Here is a 16,124-nt window from a genome sequence, read left to right as displayed (position 1 = left end):
CTGCAGACTTCTGGTCAATAACTTGTGGCAACTGACCAGTGGCTTCAGTTGCCACCATGATTAAGAGATTTTCTCCCATTGTACTAAGTCTGGACTGTGTGGTGCATGTTCCTCATTCGGTATTAAAATTCTGTGGGAGGTTTCTTTTTTTAAAATGAACATTTGAAATGATGAAGGCACTTGCAGATGGGTAGTAGAAAATGTAAACCATACTTTGGGGTTTCATTGTACTTCTTTAAGATACTCTGCTATTCAGCATATGGCGGCAGCACGTCGCTCAGGACAGGAGGTGAGCATTCATTACAGTTCCCACATATCTTTGAAACACTCACCTCCTTAAATCTAGCCACTCTCCTTCCTTTGATTGAGGCAGAAGATGAGCATGATTGCCTTGCTATTATTGAAACGAACACGTCTCCAAGGCCAGATTTGTTGCAGAAACCAATACCTAATTCCTATCTGATTCTGAATGCTGATGGTTCATTATGTAAACCATCTGATAAACACCTTGCTGGCTAGGGTTAGGGTTAGGTCCTGTAGTAAATGACTGGATAGTGATAGAAGCTCAAGCGTTACCTAATGGTATCTCAGCACAAGCAGCTGAACTGTACGCACTTACAAGAGAGGGCATTCTAGCCAAAGATAAAGTTGCAATCCTGTGATCCTGTGACACATAGAGATGGGTTGGCTGATTCTGCAGCCAAACAAGCTACCATTTCCTCTTCCTCTATGGTACATCAATGTACTTCCTCACAATGCGCAAATCCAATTTGTGTACATTTGGTTGCATGTCTTTCTTTGGTCTGTCCTCCATATGCAGGTACATGTTGTTCATGGGCCCACACATGTAGAACAAGGGGGGATAAAGCAATGGTTTGGGCATAAAAATTTTTAAAAAGTCGCTTGAAAGAAATATAGGTAAATGAATGACTCTATAAATAAGTCTCCATGTACTGTAGTGGATAGTCTATTAAAGGAATAAAACTTTTACTTCTTCCAAAGATGACTGAAGCATGACCATTTGGAGGGAATAAACTTTGCAAGGAATAAACAATGACAGCCTTTGTGGCAAAGATAACTTAGAGTCTTGTAACAGTGCTAGGATTTCAGTGTTGAAAGGGCTATAAAAGAGAGATTGCACAAAACAATGATGAGAACAGGTCTAAAATGGCAATTTTAAAATGATAGGTAATGAAGGTCATTACCTCTGACTCTCCAAAGAACTGTGTTTCAATTCCTTGTGGGACTTGTGATTGAACAATTCTTGTGTAGATGTGCAGGGGAATTTCAGGTCTGTAGTATTAGTGGAGATTGAAAGGACTGTACATACTAACTGACCCTTACCTGTCACATACTGAGACTGCTAACCAATATACGCCAGGAGTCACGGTAATAAGCCATATATTTGAATATACAGGTCAGGCATCCAACATCACCTTCCTGTACAAATGTATTACCACAATAGTTATTAAACAAGGCAAATTAACCTAAGGGATAAACATTGACATCTGGTGGCTTTAAGTGGACATGGCAGATGAGTACAGATGAGGTAGCACTTAATTAGCGACTATCAATCAACTAGAAATGTTGGGCTGAATATGAGTTACCGGCAGTAATTTGGCACTTTAAACTATCCTACAACAGAAAGCACCAATATAAATACTATGTTAAGTTAAACAGCAATGTACCTCAACAAAGACAAGAAAAGAAGGACACTACATTCAGCAAGTGGCAGGATAATTAGCATGTTTTCACAGCACAGTAATCTGTAGGCCTAGGTGCAGGAGAGGTAAAATGAACAATATTCACATCACAAGTACTAATTAAACACTCCAAAGAAGAACAAAGAAGGTAAGCCAACTAGGTGCATTAATGAAGGCATATGGACACCTGACTGTTATTGTTGACAGACTTGAAAATGGTGAACCTGTCCTTTAAATACAGTGGCCTCACTGATACATTTCAGTGTATGAACAGCAGGTGGCGCTATATCGTGTCACCTCCTGCGGTTTCCTCCAGTTCCTCTTCCGGGCTCTAATGTTTACAACTGGGGGCAGAGTAGAAACCACAGTGGATTTTTCCTGTCTGAAGAATGCCATCCTTCATCCTATAAACATGTACTTCAAGTGCTAGGATTTACATACACTCACGGTAGGTTAACTTACACCACAGGACTGCATTAGTCTTAACGTTAACGGTAGTAAACATACCAGAGTGCTCAGCTAACCAGCTAACGATAGCTAACTGAAATGAACAGCATTCAACAGAAAATTGTCGTAATGTAACTTAAGGTTCAGATATCAAAGACGTGTGTGTCTGGTTGTTTTACTGGACATGACTAGAAATTGAAATGAACAGAGACTATAAATATGGATAATGACGTTGATGTTAGAATAATATGCAGTATATATGTAATTTACGAGGATTTGGTTGCCAAACAATTCACGAAGGGTTTTGAATGTTCAAGGTTTAATGTTGATAGGTTACATGTTGTGTTGTTATATAACATTATCACTGTGGTAAAACATTGTCAGCAGCAAGTGGTCCAGTCGTCGTCAAACAAAATGATATTTTATTATGTAGCAACTAGCAGTTGCATGTGTTCATGTAACATGTTAACTAAGTAGCAGTGTGTGAACGTTTCAAGTAGAAACATGCTAGTGCAAAAATAAATGGTAGCAAGTGGACTTCAAAAGCAAATGAATAATTCAATATGCGTAAACAATATAATTGATGGAACAAAGACAGTAATTCAATTGTTAAAATGATTGTTTAAAGTCCCCCTTTTGTTTAAAATCTGTTTTTCTTCTTGTTACTTCAGCTGGATGTTTTATCTTCACTGTGCAGAGTTTGACACTAGAAGGCTCTCTTCACATTTATCTGCTGAAAGTGGAAAGTTTCTCTGCTCATTGAAAGTCTGATTTTAAGGGGCAGGTCTACGAGCATAATTTATGACATTACAACTAGTTTGGGGCCAACTGCGGTCCAATATTCAACTTACACAAATATGATGTGGAAACTTGAAGCCTCCAGTGCACAAACACTGAGAATAGACTTTACAGTGACGTAGGACACATCTTGTGTCCTGCTGTTAAACGTCTGAAATGAATATATTTACATATTCATAGATTCTGGAATTTTTTATGCGAAGAAGGAGGGATATAATTTTAAGGATTTTAACAAGATAATTTAATCTTTTTTGTGGAAAATCCATATCAGACACATATTGTTCCAAGCAGAGTATTTTTATATATCTTAATACATGTCTGGGGGGATCTTTAATATATCAAAATAAATGGGATCAAATGAATTTGAATTTGGCTAACTTTGCTAATCTTTATAACAACAGAGGCAGCAGAGCTCCATCATCACAATCAGCTGCTGAGAATCCAAGTGTAGAATAAACTATGAAGAAAAAAAGCAGACGTCTGAGGTCATCTGAGGCTTCACAACAGACCAGCAGCACACAGACGACCGTGAGTGCCAGTGAGGGGAAGAGGCCTCCTGGAAACAGAGGGAGACCTCGGAAGACCGCCCCTGTAACCGAAGAAAGTTTCTACCATGATAATGCTGCAACACATGTGACTGCTAACTCAGACTTCAGTGTGACAGACACAAAGAAACATCCAGAGAGCAAGTCAAAATCTTCAGGTGAGTGGCTCAGCACCAGCCCTCATCTGTGGCATCTTCTCTTGTATAGACAGAATGTCAAACCAAATCACATTCAAAAACTGGCAGATTATAGTTTATTTGCTTATCCCTATAGTCACTTTGTTTTCAGCAAACATTTGAAACATTTTTGTAGTCATTGGCTCCCATTTATGAACACATCATAATGTACCATATAACACTCAATTCAAAACAGTTTAAGTCCTCAGAAGTGACTATTCCCTCAAAGGCTCAGTCAACATAATTCTATTGGTGGTAGTGGAACTACTTTTAACAAAGTGCTGCTTGTTGGATCAAGTGTATGTTTATTTGAAGATTGTCCATTAACTGCAAAATAAAATCATGTTTTATATGCACATGTTCAACATAAAAAGCCAAGTTAAATCAAGAGTTAAAATCCAGATTTTTGAATGGAGTTCGTTAAAATGTTACCACTTAAAATGACTCAACTTGAAAAGTTCTGGTCTTAGTGTGGACATGTTAACCCAACATATAGTTTTTCCTTCTCAAAATGTTTCATTTAAAGGCATTTTAATGCCACAAGTATGCAGTATTTTTGCTTGGAAACCCCCCCCAAAAAGTAGAGAAAAGTAAACCTAATTTTGAGATGTTTGTGTGTTTGTCTGTTTTATCGCTTTAATTATCTTGTGACCCTTCGGATTTCTCTTGGGACCCCTTGAGCGGTCCAGACCCCCACTTGGGGAAATACTGATTTAGGTAAAGATGACCAATTTATACCCAAGGTCCCCTGGTAGACTCATTATCCTTTGGCAATCCACCAGAAAAAGCTTCTGTTTAACTATTTTGGCTTCTGACTGACAATTTAGAAAGAACTGATCTGTTTTTTGTTTTTGTCCCAACAGGTAGACTATCTACTGCCATCTGCAGGCTCTGCCATGGGAAGTTTTCTCCACGGAGTCTGCGGCATGCCTTCAACAAGTGGCCTCAGAATTCAACAGATATTGTTAAAGAAGACTCAGATGCCCAGTCACCCCTTTTATTCCATACAGACTTCCAGCGACTGGTCGGGGTCCAGTTGGACCGTGACCCGCGGTTATCAGAATATATCTGCAAGAAGTGTCACACCAAGTTCTACAAGTGCCACAGCATCCTGGTCAGGTTTCTGCAGAGAGTCAACCTCCTGCCGGTTGGGAAAGAAAACTCCAAAAGCTGGTGAGCACAAGGGGTCTGGAGAGGTGTAGTTCTTCTACAAATAAACTATCCTAGTAGTGTTAACATATTGCAGGATTGTCAACTATTCATGCAGAAAATATACAAACATCAGTATCTTTTTATTTCTTTTTCAGGAAGAATGCGTGTCCAGAATCATCAGAAAACCATGTGTCAACAAGTAAATAACATAATTTCTTCCCCATTTCTTGATATCGCTGATTGCATCACTCTGTTGAGACATTGTGCTTTTTTTTTTTCTTTCAGCGCCACCGTCCTTTACCTCAGACCCTAAGTGCCTCCATAGCCTGGTATCCTGGGTTCACCACCACGGAGAGGGCTGCCGATCCTGCCCCGACCTGAAGGAGGTGCTCGAGGGCCGGTGCTGGGGCTCCGTCAAGGCTGTGTGGGGTTGTGTTGACGGTCACAGCTACACCATGGACACCCAGTGCAGCACCGCCACCAACCCAGCATACACATTGAACTTTAGTGGAGCGTTAGGGAGTGGAAATGGTGATGGAGGGATGTCTGAGGAGGAGGAACAGGAGCAGGAGGAGGAGGTAGATGATGAAGAGGAGCAGCCCAGTGGGAATGGAAGGACCCCATCAGGGAGTACAGCCGGTCTGGCTCAGCACAGTCCACCTGCAGTGACACCACAGACTCAGAGCTCAGCGCTGGCTGACTGGACCAGTAACACTGAAGGTGAGCTTGTTCACATGTCAAGAAATCTTTTATATCTTATATACTTTATAGTATATACTGTACATATATAAATAAGGATAAAATGGAAAGGAAACCTGGTAGACGACGTGCATCAGAGAAATCATATAAAAGAGTGAATTTAGCGCCACAATGTAATACAATATATTTGAAGTCATTGGAAAAACAGGATAAAGTGGTGTTATGTCCTATCAAAGGTTCAAACTACCCTATTCTGAATTGTACACATTGCTTTAGCCAGTGTATTATTCATTATGACCAATCATATTTTGTACAGTCCGTCCCAAAACATGTCTCAGAAGCTGTGTACTCACCTCTGTCTCTGTACTATTAATATTCACTCAGTTGCCAGTTAATTAGATCAACATGTTTGCAGCTCATTTAGATGATGTAACAGGTGCTTTGTGGCTGTACTTGATTTATTTACTGCACTACCTCACTATTTGTATCTGTTTTTTCTGAATAGTGTATAGTAGCAGATGGAAAACTGCCTCTCTCTCTTTTTTCTTCTCTCTCTCGCTGCCACTACTCACTCACAAACAAGAGAGAATTTTTTGCTGTATTTATGTTAAGGCAAAGTCATTGACAAATATAGCCGCAAGTGGCAATTTGTGGGTTGAAAGCTTTGTGTGCTCAACAGAAGGAAGCTGCTCAATCTTTCAAACTTAAAGCTGCGAGCAGGTTTCAGGCCTCACAAAGCCGAGCAAAGTCACTTGTTTTTATAAATATAATTTTAAAAAAATAGAGTGATGGACTTCTGAATTAACCATAGGTTTCAGTGAGGCAGACTTTTGTCACACATAGATGGATGTGCTGTAGGTTTGAATTGGACAGCCTGGGACTTGAACCCATGACTTTTGTATCCCCAGAGGTTGTGACTACTGACTGTGCTACTGGGGAGACTTTGCTTTCCACAACCCTTCTTATAGTGTGAGGCAATGACATCACATGTGCAAAACTTTGGTATTTTTGTCTGTTTAAACTTTACACAGTCAAAATGTAGGTGAGAAAATTCTGAAAAATAATTACATGTCATTCTGATAATATCAGGTGTATTGTCAAAGGTTTTGATGAAGTTTAATCAAACATTTGGCAAACTAGAAAATGTTGTGCATACAGTACTAATTACAATCAGATACTTCATATCACTGCGGACTCATCGTTTGACATATCTGAACACCAGTTGAAACCTGATATCAAGCTACTGACTGCTACTATTTGAACCCTAATATCAAATAAACGTGTAATTAAATATCAGTTTTATAGAAACTGACAGTAAATATAGGTGTTAATACAAATTTACAAGAGAATTTCACACTCGAGATAATTGAGCTGCTCCAACAGGTTCAATACTCCTGCAATAAATCCTCCATGAAGCTTCTAATGTTCATGTTTTCTACTTGGCAGATGTTAAGAACGTATCACGGTGTATGTTCTCTGTATCTGTTAGTTAGTCCGATGTAGCCTGTGGTGTGTCAGTATGAGTTGTTGATTGACATGGTTGTGTTTTCTCTTAAACTAGATTTTCCAGGCCATGAGGAGGCGTTGTCTCCTGCTCCGGCCCAGCTGGAGGACAGGACCGCTGACAGTGATCTGTCTGATCGGTTAGTCACATACAGCACATAGTTTTACATATATAGTTTTTCTCATTCAACTTTAAAATGAGATTAAGATATCTTTGAGAGCCATGACAGCCATCACCTATTAACAGTTTTGGTTTGATAATGGGACTTAAAAGTGCTAAACATTTGGAAAAACTTGTGCTTGTGTGTGTGTGTGTGTGTGTGTGTGTCCAGAGTCATCTCAGAGGATGAGTTTGTGGAGAGTAGAAAAGGAGGACTGTCAGACGAGTTGTTTGAGCCATACTCAGACAAGAGGTGAGTAGAAACATTCTGCTTCATCAAAGTGTTTGTAAAACAGTAGAGATATAGTGAAAATACTCTGACAGAAGTGCAGGTACTAGTAGCCTTCTAGTTAAGACACATGCCATATAACCACAACATCCTCAGTTCAATTCCAGCAGCGGACCTTTATTGCATATGATTCCCTGCCTCCTTCTCTCCTCATTTCTCCTCTAAACTGTCACTGTCCAATAAAGGCATAAAAATGTGCAAAAATATATATTTTTAATAAAAGAAGAGCAGGTTATGGCTGTAACCTCTCTATCCCCTCTCAGAGCTCGCAGGGTGAACGTCCCCAGCAAGAGAAGAAGAAGCCCAAAGGCCCCAGAGGAGCCCAAAATCAAAAAGAAACCAGGACCCAAACCTGGCTGGAAGAACAAGTTCAAACCTAAAGGGTATGGACAGATATTTGATACCCCTCAAATCAAAATGCATGTAGTCAGCTGTTATAACGTTGTTCTGCATATATGTGTATTAAAAAATGGTTGTGTTTTGATTGTCAGAGAGGAGCTTCCCAACATCTACAAGTGTCCGTATCAGGGCTGTACAGCCGTCTACAGAGCTCCTGATGGTTTGAAGGTCAGAATACACACTCAGAGGACGGCAAACTGACACTCTGTCACTGTCTTAGTGTTACATATTCAGCATTCTTCTACAGTAGAAATGAAGTGTATTTGGCTTGCTATACCCAGGACACCCACTACTGCTATCAGTACTGCTGCGTTAATATATACCGTTATTGTTCCAATTGCTCTCATATGGTGTATGGAAAAATAACCTTACGATCTACCTTTAGATACAAGTTCTCCACAGTACCCGGACAGGGTTTGGACAGAATAGCAGCAACATTGAAATTGTTACTTGCAGAGGTCTGTGTAGCAGCACTTAGTGTGCTGAGTTATTGCACATTACTCATTCTTATAATTATTATACACGCAAGACAGAGAAAATGAATGAGAAGTCAGTGTTTGACACCTGCGTTAAGTGTCAGTATGCTCTGCCTTTGACCGTATAAATGACTGGTTTTATTATCTAATGGGTCCTTCAGAAGCACATAAAAGAGCATCATGAGGAGGTGAAACAGCGACCCTGCCCTCATCCCGGCTGCAACAAGGTTTTCATGATCGACCGCTACCTGCAGCGACACGTCAAGTTGATCCACACAGGTACATGTGGGGTCAGCAGAAAAACTTATGTTTGTTTTCGGACAGGCATTTCCACAGGCTCCTTTAAACACTGAGTGTCAACAACTTTATATTTGACTTTTTTTTCCCCAAAATTGTTCAGCATGTCCCTGAGAACTGTGTTCTTTCACAGCTTGGAAACAGCCTTTTTAAACCTTCATGTTAACAATAGGAAGAGCAATAATAACATACTTGTGCACATTCACAGTAGAATATCTGTTTGGATTCATTTGATATACTGAAGTAACCAACCAGTGTCTCCAAGCAGTCCTACTAATGTTTTAATGAGAAGACAATACCTGCCCCATGTTTTTTTGTAATGGCTGAATGAGTTTAGATTGGAAAAAAAAAGATTTTTTTTTTTTTAATTACAGCGTTAGTTGTTTCATGTGGTGGGTGTTTATTTGAGCTCTACTGATGTTTTCTTCCACTCCGTGTTTCCCAGAGGAGAGGAACTACATTTGTGACCAGTGTGGCCAAACCTTCAAACAGAGGAAACACCTTTCAGTTCACCAGATGAGACATTCAGGAGCCAAACCACTGCAGTAAGTACTGATGATGTAACATGCAGGGAGAAATATTTCAGCTAGATGATACAAAATTCACAAACAGATTTAATTAAGGACAAATTCAAGAGCAAGCACACCTTTTCCAATTTTAAAGTCTCTCTCCAGCAGTTTAGTATTTCATTTCTATAAAGTTGAGGGACTGAAGAGACCAAGATATTCTGACTTTTAGTCCCTAGTATAGACCCTCCATGCCTGGCAAATCTGTCAGACTCCATATCCCAGTTTGTAACGCAGGCAGTCTGCTAAAAATTTGTTGTCTCTAAACCCAATATGAGATAACCCTGATGACATTTTCAGTTTTCCCTTCCTGCAGGTGTGAGGTGTGTGGCTTCCAGTGTCGCCAGCGAGCGTCATTAAAATACCACATGACCAAACACAAGGCAGAGGCCGACCTGGAGTTTGCCTGCCTGATGTGCGGCAAACGTTTCGAGAAGGCCCACAACCTGAACGTCCACATGTCCATGGTCCACCCGCTGACTCAGGCCAAGGTTCAGAGAGGCAGCAGCCAGCAGCAGCAGCTGTACTCTGACCTGCACACCATTACACTAACGGGCGAGGTGGTTCAGCAAGACCAGGACAGATGACAACAGGGAGTCCAGGTCCAAGTCTGCTGTGGTTTTACATAAACTGTGGGACAGGGACCATTTCTGACAACTGTGGAGGAATTTCAATGATACACGACGATGTTTATCTGACTTTTCTGCCAACATTTCTTTAAGTGGGAATCACATCAATTATGGATCATTTTGTGTGTCATATAAATAAAACGTTTAAAGGTAGAGTCAGTGATTCTGGAGAAAGATTTTTTCAATACATGCTTTGTCAAATTCAGTGAATATCTCCTCATAGTCTGTCAGCTGTCCCTTCTGCACTGGCTCTGTAAATGGGAAACAAACACAGTGGCTCGGACCGAGCCACACAACACTACTCTGGCCAATCAGCAGGGGTCGTTCATGCTTGTGCACAGAACAGGGGGAAGTCATCAGAGCAGCTGTCTGTACGAGGACATTATAGTCTCCTGTGTCCAGCACCTGTTGAATGGTGGAGGAGGGCTGGCGAACTGTTTTCTGCTGCTAAGTGTTTTCTCACGAAATAGATACGCTTCCATTTTATTAAATGTATCAATCCACACTGAATCCCAGACTGTCTCATGGAGACCCCCCATGTTTTTTTAATGCTCCGAGTCTGTTTCTGTTGCATTTAAAGAAGCATAATCAGAGCAGGCAGCTGTTTAAATCACACAAATATCCTGCTGTACATGTGTTTTCAACTTATTAATCGTATCAATGAATCATTAAATACAAACACTGTCAATATCCTGTGGAGCCGACATTCAAACTATTTTGGTTCAGTAAATTTCTGCTGTCAGTCAGCCTGGTGAAGGCAGTTTGTCCGGCCGCTGTCCTCTCAGGAGCTGCAGCTGACAGACGGCTGCTTTTGTAGACAGGGACGCTGAACGCAGGTTGAGTGAGAAGAGGGGAGGCTGCAGAGAGGCGGAGAGTGTGGAGTGCTCACGAGACCAATTTTTTTTCGCTTTTGATAAAGTGTGAGAGGAACAGAAGTGACTCTACAGCTGACACATCGCTCTAGGCCGTTGCACATCCATGAGTTTGGGGGCGGAGCTTCTAAAGGAGCACGAAGGGAGGGGTGTATAGTTCAAATATCAACAATCTTTCTCCAGAATGACTGACTCTGCCTTTAACATAATGTTTCATTTTAGTGGATATAGTGGCCATTCTTCTGATAATTACAGACAGCTCTTTTTATATTTTTCGCAAATTGATTTTCATTCCATAATGAATCTATTTTATTGTCAGGACATTTTCTGACCAAGTCTACCATATTCTAAGCTTGTTTTCAGGAAAGCAGCAGGCTTCCCAAACGCTTCAGTGCAACCTGTCGCTCTGGAGTGAAAGCATCTAGAATCCTGATCAACAGGTGGGGCGTTCTTGTTCCCACACAGCATAAACTGAAGACAGACTTTATAAAAACAACTGCTGGTAAACTGCATTCAGTTTATGACTGTAAGATATTTTCTTCCATCTGAAGGCAGAAGAGATTTTAAAGTTTTAGGGGATGACAGCTACTTCTTGGTGCCTGTTACAGAGGTGATGTGACGATTGTGAAGAATGATTTTACACTCCATGTGTGAAGTACACAGAAACAGCCACGTATACAGTAAACGACTGTGTAAGCTACATAAATGCAATTTGAAGTTCTATAATGCAATATTCTTGTTACCTTAACATATGTAAACTACTTCCAGTTCAATTTCATTAGGTCATTGTTTTTTATTAAGTTATTACAGTATATAATAACTCTTTACAGAGTTAGAGTTTCTCTCTGTATTGTAAACAGTCAAAAGGGCTTCAGATGTACATGTATGTATGTATGTATGTATGTATGATTAAGTGTGTGCAGTATGTACAAAAAGACCTGTAAATAAAATGTAGAAGCTTTTCTAAGTCTTAACTTGTAAAATCTGAACGGTGAAGTGCCATTTGAACTATTCCAACATGTGTGTGTGTTAGAAGTAACATTTGATACATTAGAACAGATACAGAAGCTTCAGTCAGCGTCACTGTAAAGAATACACATCCACATCTTGGAGGAGTGAAGAACATTTTGCAGTTCAGTCAGTGTCACAGCTCTCTTTAGCCAGTTTCTCAGCCCTAAAAGCAGCTGCTCATAGGAAATCCATCTCCGGGCTCAGGCTGTGAGGGTCGAGATGCACAGACAGAGCCGCTGCCACCTCTGGGTCCAGGTCTGCACAATAGGACTCCAGCTGGACCAGTAAACCCAACAGCAGAGAGACCAGAGTGAAGAAGACGAGAGAAACGATGAGTTAGCATGTATCCCATCAGCAGAAGCTCTTGTTACAGGTGTGTGTAGGTTACCTGTCTGAGTTGGCTGGAGGAGAGCGTGGTAGGAGACGCCTGAGAGATGGCCTTCAGGAGAAACTGTTTGGCGTGGTTCAGGATCTGAGACGTCTCCACCTGATGACACAGTTTATATAATTGAATTCAGAGCAATGTCACAGATTTGAGTGAAGCTGCCATCGCTCTGACCAGCTGAGGCTCAGTCACCTGATTGTCCGGGGGTTCGGTGATTGGTGGAGGCGTGTTTCCTTCCAGGAAGAGCTGGAGCAGGTTGATGTAGCAGAGGACGGCGGTGTGAAGGAACCCTGGACATCGCACAGCTCTGTGTAGCAACTCCGCACTCTGCTGCAGCAACATACTACACACACACACACATTACATAGAGTAACTGCAGAAAGAATTTACATTATGACTATTAGTAGCATTCACCTGTCCACTTTCCTGTTGTCCTGATTAGTTTTGGTCATGATCGAATCTATTGGTTGACTGATGGACTTGTGAGAGTAACTACAGGTAATATCTACAGGGGGTCTTAATGTGGAAATGAGTGTTAATGGTTTAAGGTTTAACTACTACTAGTTCTTGAAAAACTAACCTGTAGAAGGCCCAAGGCATCAGTCGAGTAAACTCATCTGATGTCGCCATGGTAACAGACTGGTAAACACCTTGTTCTAGAGTTGGAGGGGAGGGAAAATGGCACATTAGTTTAACAACTCCTGAATATACGCAAGATTTAATGTTAAATTAATTTTAGATTGAATCTGACAAATGATGACTTTGAATCAGGGTGAAGTAGGTGTTTTTTAGTTTTGTATTTTATATGCTCAGATGATATGGAATGAACTGAGGTGTGATTTAAGAGGATATAAACTGTACCGTTTGATTTAAAGATGAGCAGCCAGTCAGCAGAGTCCATCAACACATTCAGGACTTCTGTGCATAAACTGCTGACTTTCTGATGACTCTTCTCCTACAGAAACAATCACACAGCAACAATACAGGACAGCAAAACACCACACATTAAAACAAGAGCTGAATGTGAGCTAAATGCTAACATCAGCTTGTAATGCTAACATGCTGACATGTAATTCAATGTAAGTCTTACTATAGGATCGTTGTTATATACACCTATTACATACTATCTGACAATTTTAATATATTAACTGCCACCAAAAATATTTAGCATTTTCATAAATATTTTGCACATCATGTACACGTGTGTATATTTACCAAGAGTGAGTCTTGGGATCATTTTGTTTTACTGTGTTTGTGCTTTGTTTGAAGCTTCAGATAAGTCAACTCATAACAGCATGCTGTTAAACTTTGGAGCTGGGGTTTGGCCTCAGGGTGTGTGTGTGTGTATGTGTGTGTGTGTGTGTAAGTATAGAATACACAGATGCATAAATAAGGTATCATTTAGCAGACACTCTTATCAATAGAAAAACACAATGTGTGCAGTAGTGGAATAGACTTAATTCCTACATCACTTATCCATTACTTTCATACTGACATTTGAGCATTTCCACATTTAACGTCATATTTTTTTTACAAAAGTCTGGTTCTCTACGGTGCTCATGTATAACACAGAGGTAGTGGATAGACAAGTATGTGCCTGTGTGTGTGTTTATGTGTGTGCACATGGGAATTACCTGAGGACACAGGAGGGCCGACAGATAGTTGTTAACACACAGGAAAAGCAGAAAAACCAACACCTGGAAGAAGAAATACATCAGACAGAAGCAGTAGAAATATATTAAAAGGTTTAAAACACACTAAGATCAACCTCTGCTCAGAGATCACTGTCAGTCAGAATGTCACCACCAGCCAGCACTGAGTAGATGAATTAATAATCATCAATTTAATCTGTCAGCTTGAACTCTAGCAGCCTCTTAACAGACCATCACTTTATGACCAGGGGCTTGCGTATATTCCAGTGGTCATCTGTCTCCTATTGGATTAATAATAGAAGCAGTCTGAACGATTGTAATATCAGAATTTTATGAGTAATAAACTTTTTTCCCCCACTGCTGTCAAAGTAAATGTTTTGGCATCAAAATCACTTAGCATTTATTTTCTGAGCTTGGTGATATCATAGATTGTAAATCAGTGGCTAAAAGCTCACAAATTCCGGGCGCAATATCATTGAGAGCCATAAATGTGTCCCCTAAGTCTTCATCCACAGTCGTGTGTGCTGATCCTGGTCCTTTCTTTATCAAGCAGTTATAAAAACTGCACAAGTGCCGCACAAAAGTCTGAAATCAGACATCTCAAATACAAAAAAAAACAGTGTATGGTTTTTGGTTTTGAATGAACCAGGATGGTGAAAAGTATTTGGAAAGCTTCTGCACTCTCACCTGTTTGTGTTTCATGTCCCTCTCTGGTCGCAGCATCTTCAGAGCAGCACTGAAGCTCTGCTCGTCCTCCCCATGGCCTCGCCAGGCTCCATACAGGCTGGCAGCCAACAACAGAGGTGGAGCAGAGGGTATCTGCGACAACTGGCCCTTCTTTAAACTGCGGACCAGACAGAACACCCAGAGATGAACCAACTAATTCACTGACAAACCACCAGAAAGACAGAAATGGAAGCTGAGAGCATGTGGAAGACAAAAGATCTGGAGTCTTTCTGTCCCTATAGTACCACTAACAGTGAAACATTCAGATCATGGTTTGCAGCACAACGGACCAGAGATTCAGAGATGCTGGTTATACCTGCAGGCCCAGTGCTGACAGTCAGAGAGGAGCTGCAGCTGCTCTGGTAGAGGGTCCCCATCACACAGACGACGCCACAGTGACAACACCACTGGAGACAGACGCTTCCACCAGTGCTACACACAAACACACACACACACACACACACACAGAGTAGGTATGTATGCAACCATCAAACAGATGGTATGTATTCTGGTCAAAAGAGGCTGATGTGGGTAGAAAAAATGGTTCTCTCTGACAGTAGATTGCTGCCTGAATGAGTTTTGAATGCACAAGAAGATACTGTTTTAAATAATAAAAAAGCTCTGCATTAATATATTAATATTATATTATTTGCAGTGCACTGAAACTTTCTGTTATACACTCAATAATAGCTGCACTGCTAATGTTCAGATAATAAGTCTGGATTTGATCATGGAAATACACTTTTAAAAAACAAACCTACAAACAAAGGACCTACACTTCTATACATCACTAATACAATAGCGTTTTAACACTGGTGTAAAAGCTACGAGCAGCCTCAATCCAAGCCCCCAGTAACATACTGGTTGAACCCAAGTGTGATGGACTTGTTATCAGCATGAGTAGCTGTAAGGAGAGCAGACAGTACCACTGTGGAGAGCAGGAGCAGAGGACAGTGGAGGCTGATCTGAGACCAGGCTTTGTTGACTTCACCCGAGCGTCCGGAACAACGTACACTGGCACATAACACACCCTGGAGAGGAAACACAAGATCTCAGGTGAGCTCTTTGACATACAATAAGAGAACATGTTCATCTTATATTATTATTACTTTAACAATGTGTTTCTCACTCTCAGGAAGTGTGCTGTTATATGGCAGGACAACACGCCGGCTGGAGAACACACCTTCCTCTGATGCATCAACAAATGGAAAGAAATGCAGACAAAGACAGATGTGAGCACTGAGACATTTCTCACACAGAATCTCTGCACTTTTCCAAAGTGTTCAGCTTTGAGAAAGAAATGTATCACAATCTGATTAGAAAAACAAGCTTTTTAATGAATATACAAACCTCTGAATGTTTTCTTTTTTTAACCAACATGTTGGTTGTCATAAGATGTGTTACTTTTATTATTTGTTTATACTTCATTAACAGACATTGCCCAGCAGCTCACCTGATGCTGGTTGACATGTTGTATCAGGTTGCTGCAGTCCAGAGTCGTCGTCCCTCTTTCAGTCTTTACTTTAATGAACAACACTGCTGGGAGTGCCAGCAGTACTCTGTGACACACACACACACACACAGAAGGTTTCAGTGGTTACACACTTAACGATAGAGGTGATCTGCATGATGTGTGTAT

General features: G+C 40.7%; 2 protein-coding genes across 3 annotated transcripts in view; one reads left to right on the top strand and one right to left on the bottom strand.

Annotated features, from left to right (window-relative positions):
• Positions 1 to 1,593: 1,593 nt before the first annotated feature.
• On the top strand, positions 1,594 to 11,673 carry znf276 (zinc finger protein 276). 2 transcript variants are annotated; one of them, XM_067589008.1, is made up of 12 exons: positions 1,594 to 1,851; positions 3,350 to 3,651; positions 4,533 to 4,842; positions 4,977 to 5,020; positions 5,107 to 5,541; positions 7,082 to 7,163; positions 7,356 to 7,436; positions 7,736 to 7,855; positions 7,964 to 8,039; positions 8,509 to 8,626; positions 9,090 to 9,189; positions 9,527 to 11,673. In XM_067589008.1, exons 2-12 carry the CDS (start codon positions 3,408 to 3,410, stop codon positions 9,795 to 9,797), a joined length of 1,881 nt encoding a protein of 626 aa, XP_067445109.1. In that variant the 5' UTR covers positions 1,594 to 1,851; positions 3,350 to 3,407; the 3' UTR covers positions 9,798 to 11,673. The 2 variants fall into 2 exon arrangements, with proteins under 2 accessions (XP_067445109.1, XP_067445107.1); XM_067589006.1 differs by lacking the exon at positions 1,594 to 1,851 and adding an exon at positions 1,995 to 2,151.
• Positions 11,485 to 16,124, bottom strand: part of LOC137182647 (Fanconi anemia group A protein) — a 23,160-nt gene continuing 18,520 nt past the window's right edge. The window contains exons 32-42 of the mRNA XM_067589005.1: positions 15,939 to 16,044; positions 15,615 to 15,674; positions 15,412 to 15,516; positions 14,802 to 14,917; positions 14,447 to 14,603; positions 13,742 to 13,804; positions 12,969 to 13,062; positions 12,688 to 12,763; positions 12,300 to 12,450; positions 12,111 to 12,209; positions 11,485 to 11,998 (exon numbers count right to left, since the gene is read on the bottom strand). Coding sequence (XP_067445106.1) covers positions 11,900 to 11,998; positions 12,111 to 12,209; positions 12,300 to 12,450; positions 12,688 to 12,763; positions 12,969 to 13,062; positions 13,742 to 13,804; positions 14,447 to 14,603; positions 14,802 to 14,917; positions 15,412 to 15,516; positions 15,615 to 15,674; positions 15,939 to 16,044 — 1,126 coding nt within the window. The 3' untranslated portion in view covers positions 11,485 to 11,899. The remainder of the gene's footprint in view (positions 11,999 to 12,110; positions 12,210 to 12,299; positions 12,451 to 12,687; positions 12,764 to 12,968; positions 13,063 to 13,741; positions 13,805 to 14,446; positions 14,604 to 14,801; positions 14,918 to 15,411; positions 15,517 to 15,614; positions 15,675 to 15,938; positions 16,045 to 16,124) is intronic.

The sequence above is a fragment of the Thunnus thynnus genome, chromosome 5 (assembly GCF_963924715.1).
Source record: "Thunnus thynnus chromosome 5, fThuThy2.1, whole genome shotgun sequence".
Classification (NCBI taxonomy): Eukaryota; Metazoa; Chordata; class Actinopteri; order Scombriformes; family Scombridae; genus Thunnus; species Thunnus thynnus.
Note: the sequence above shows the minus strand (reverse complement) of the source record. Positions and strands in the feature narration are given on the sequence as shown.

Excerpts from the sequence above, each read along its gene's own strand:
- znf276 (XM_067589008.1), top strand. The coding sequence starts at position 3,408 with ATGAAGAAAAAAAGCAGACGTCTGAGGTCATCTGAGGCTTCACAACAG. Across the intron at positions 7,164-7,355 it reads GACAGTGATCTGTCTGATCG|AGTCATCTCAGAGGATGAGT; the intron begins GTTAGTCACATA and ends GTGTGTGTCCAG. Across the intron at positions 9,190-9,526 it reads TCAGGAGCCAAACCACTGCA|GTGTGAGGTGTGTGGCTTCC; the intron begins GTAAGTACTGAT and ends CCCTTCCTGCAG.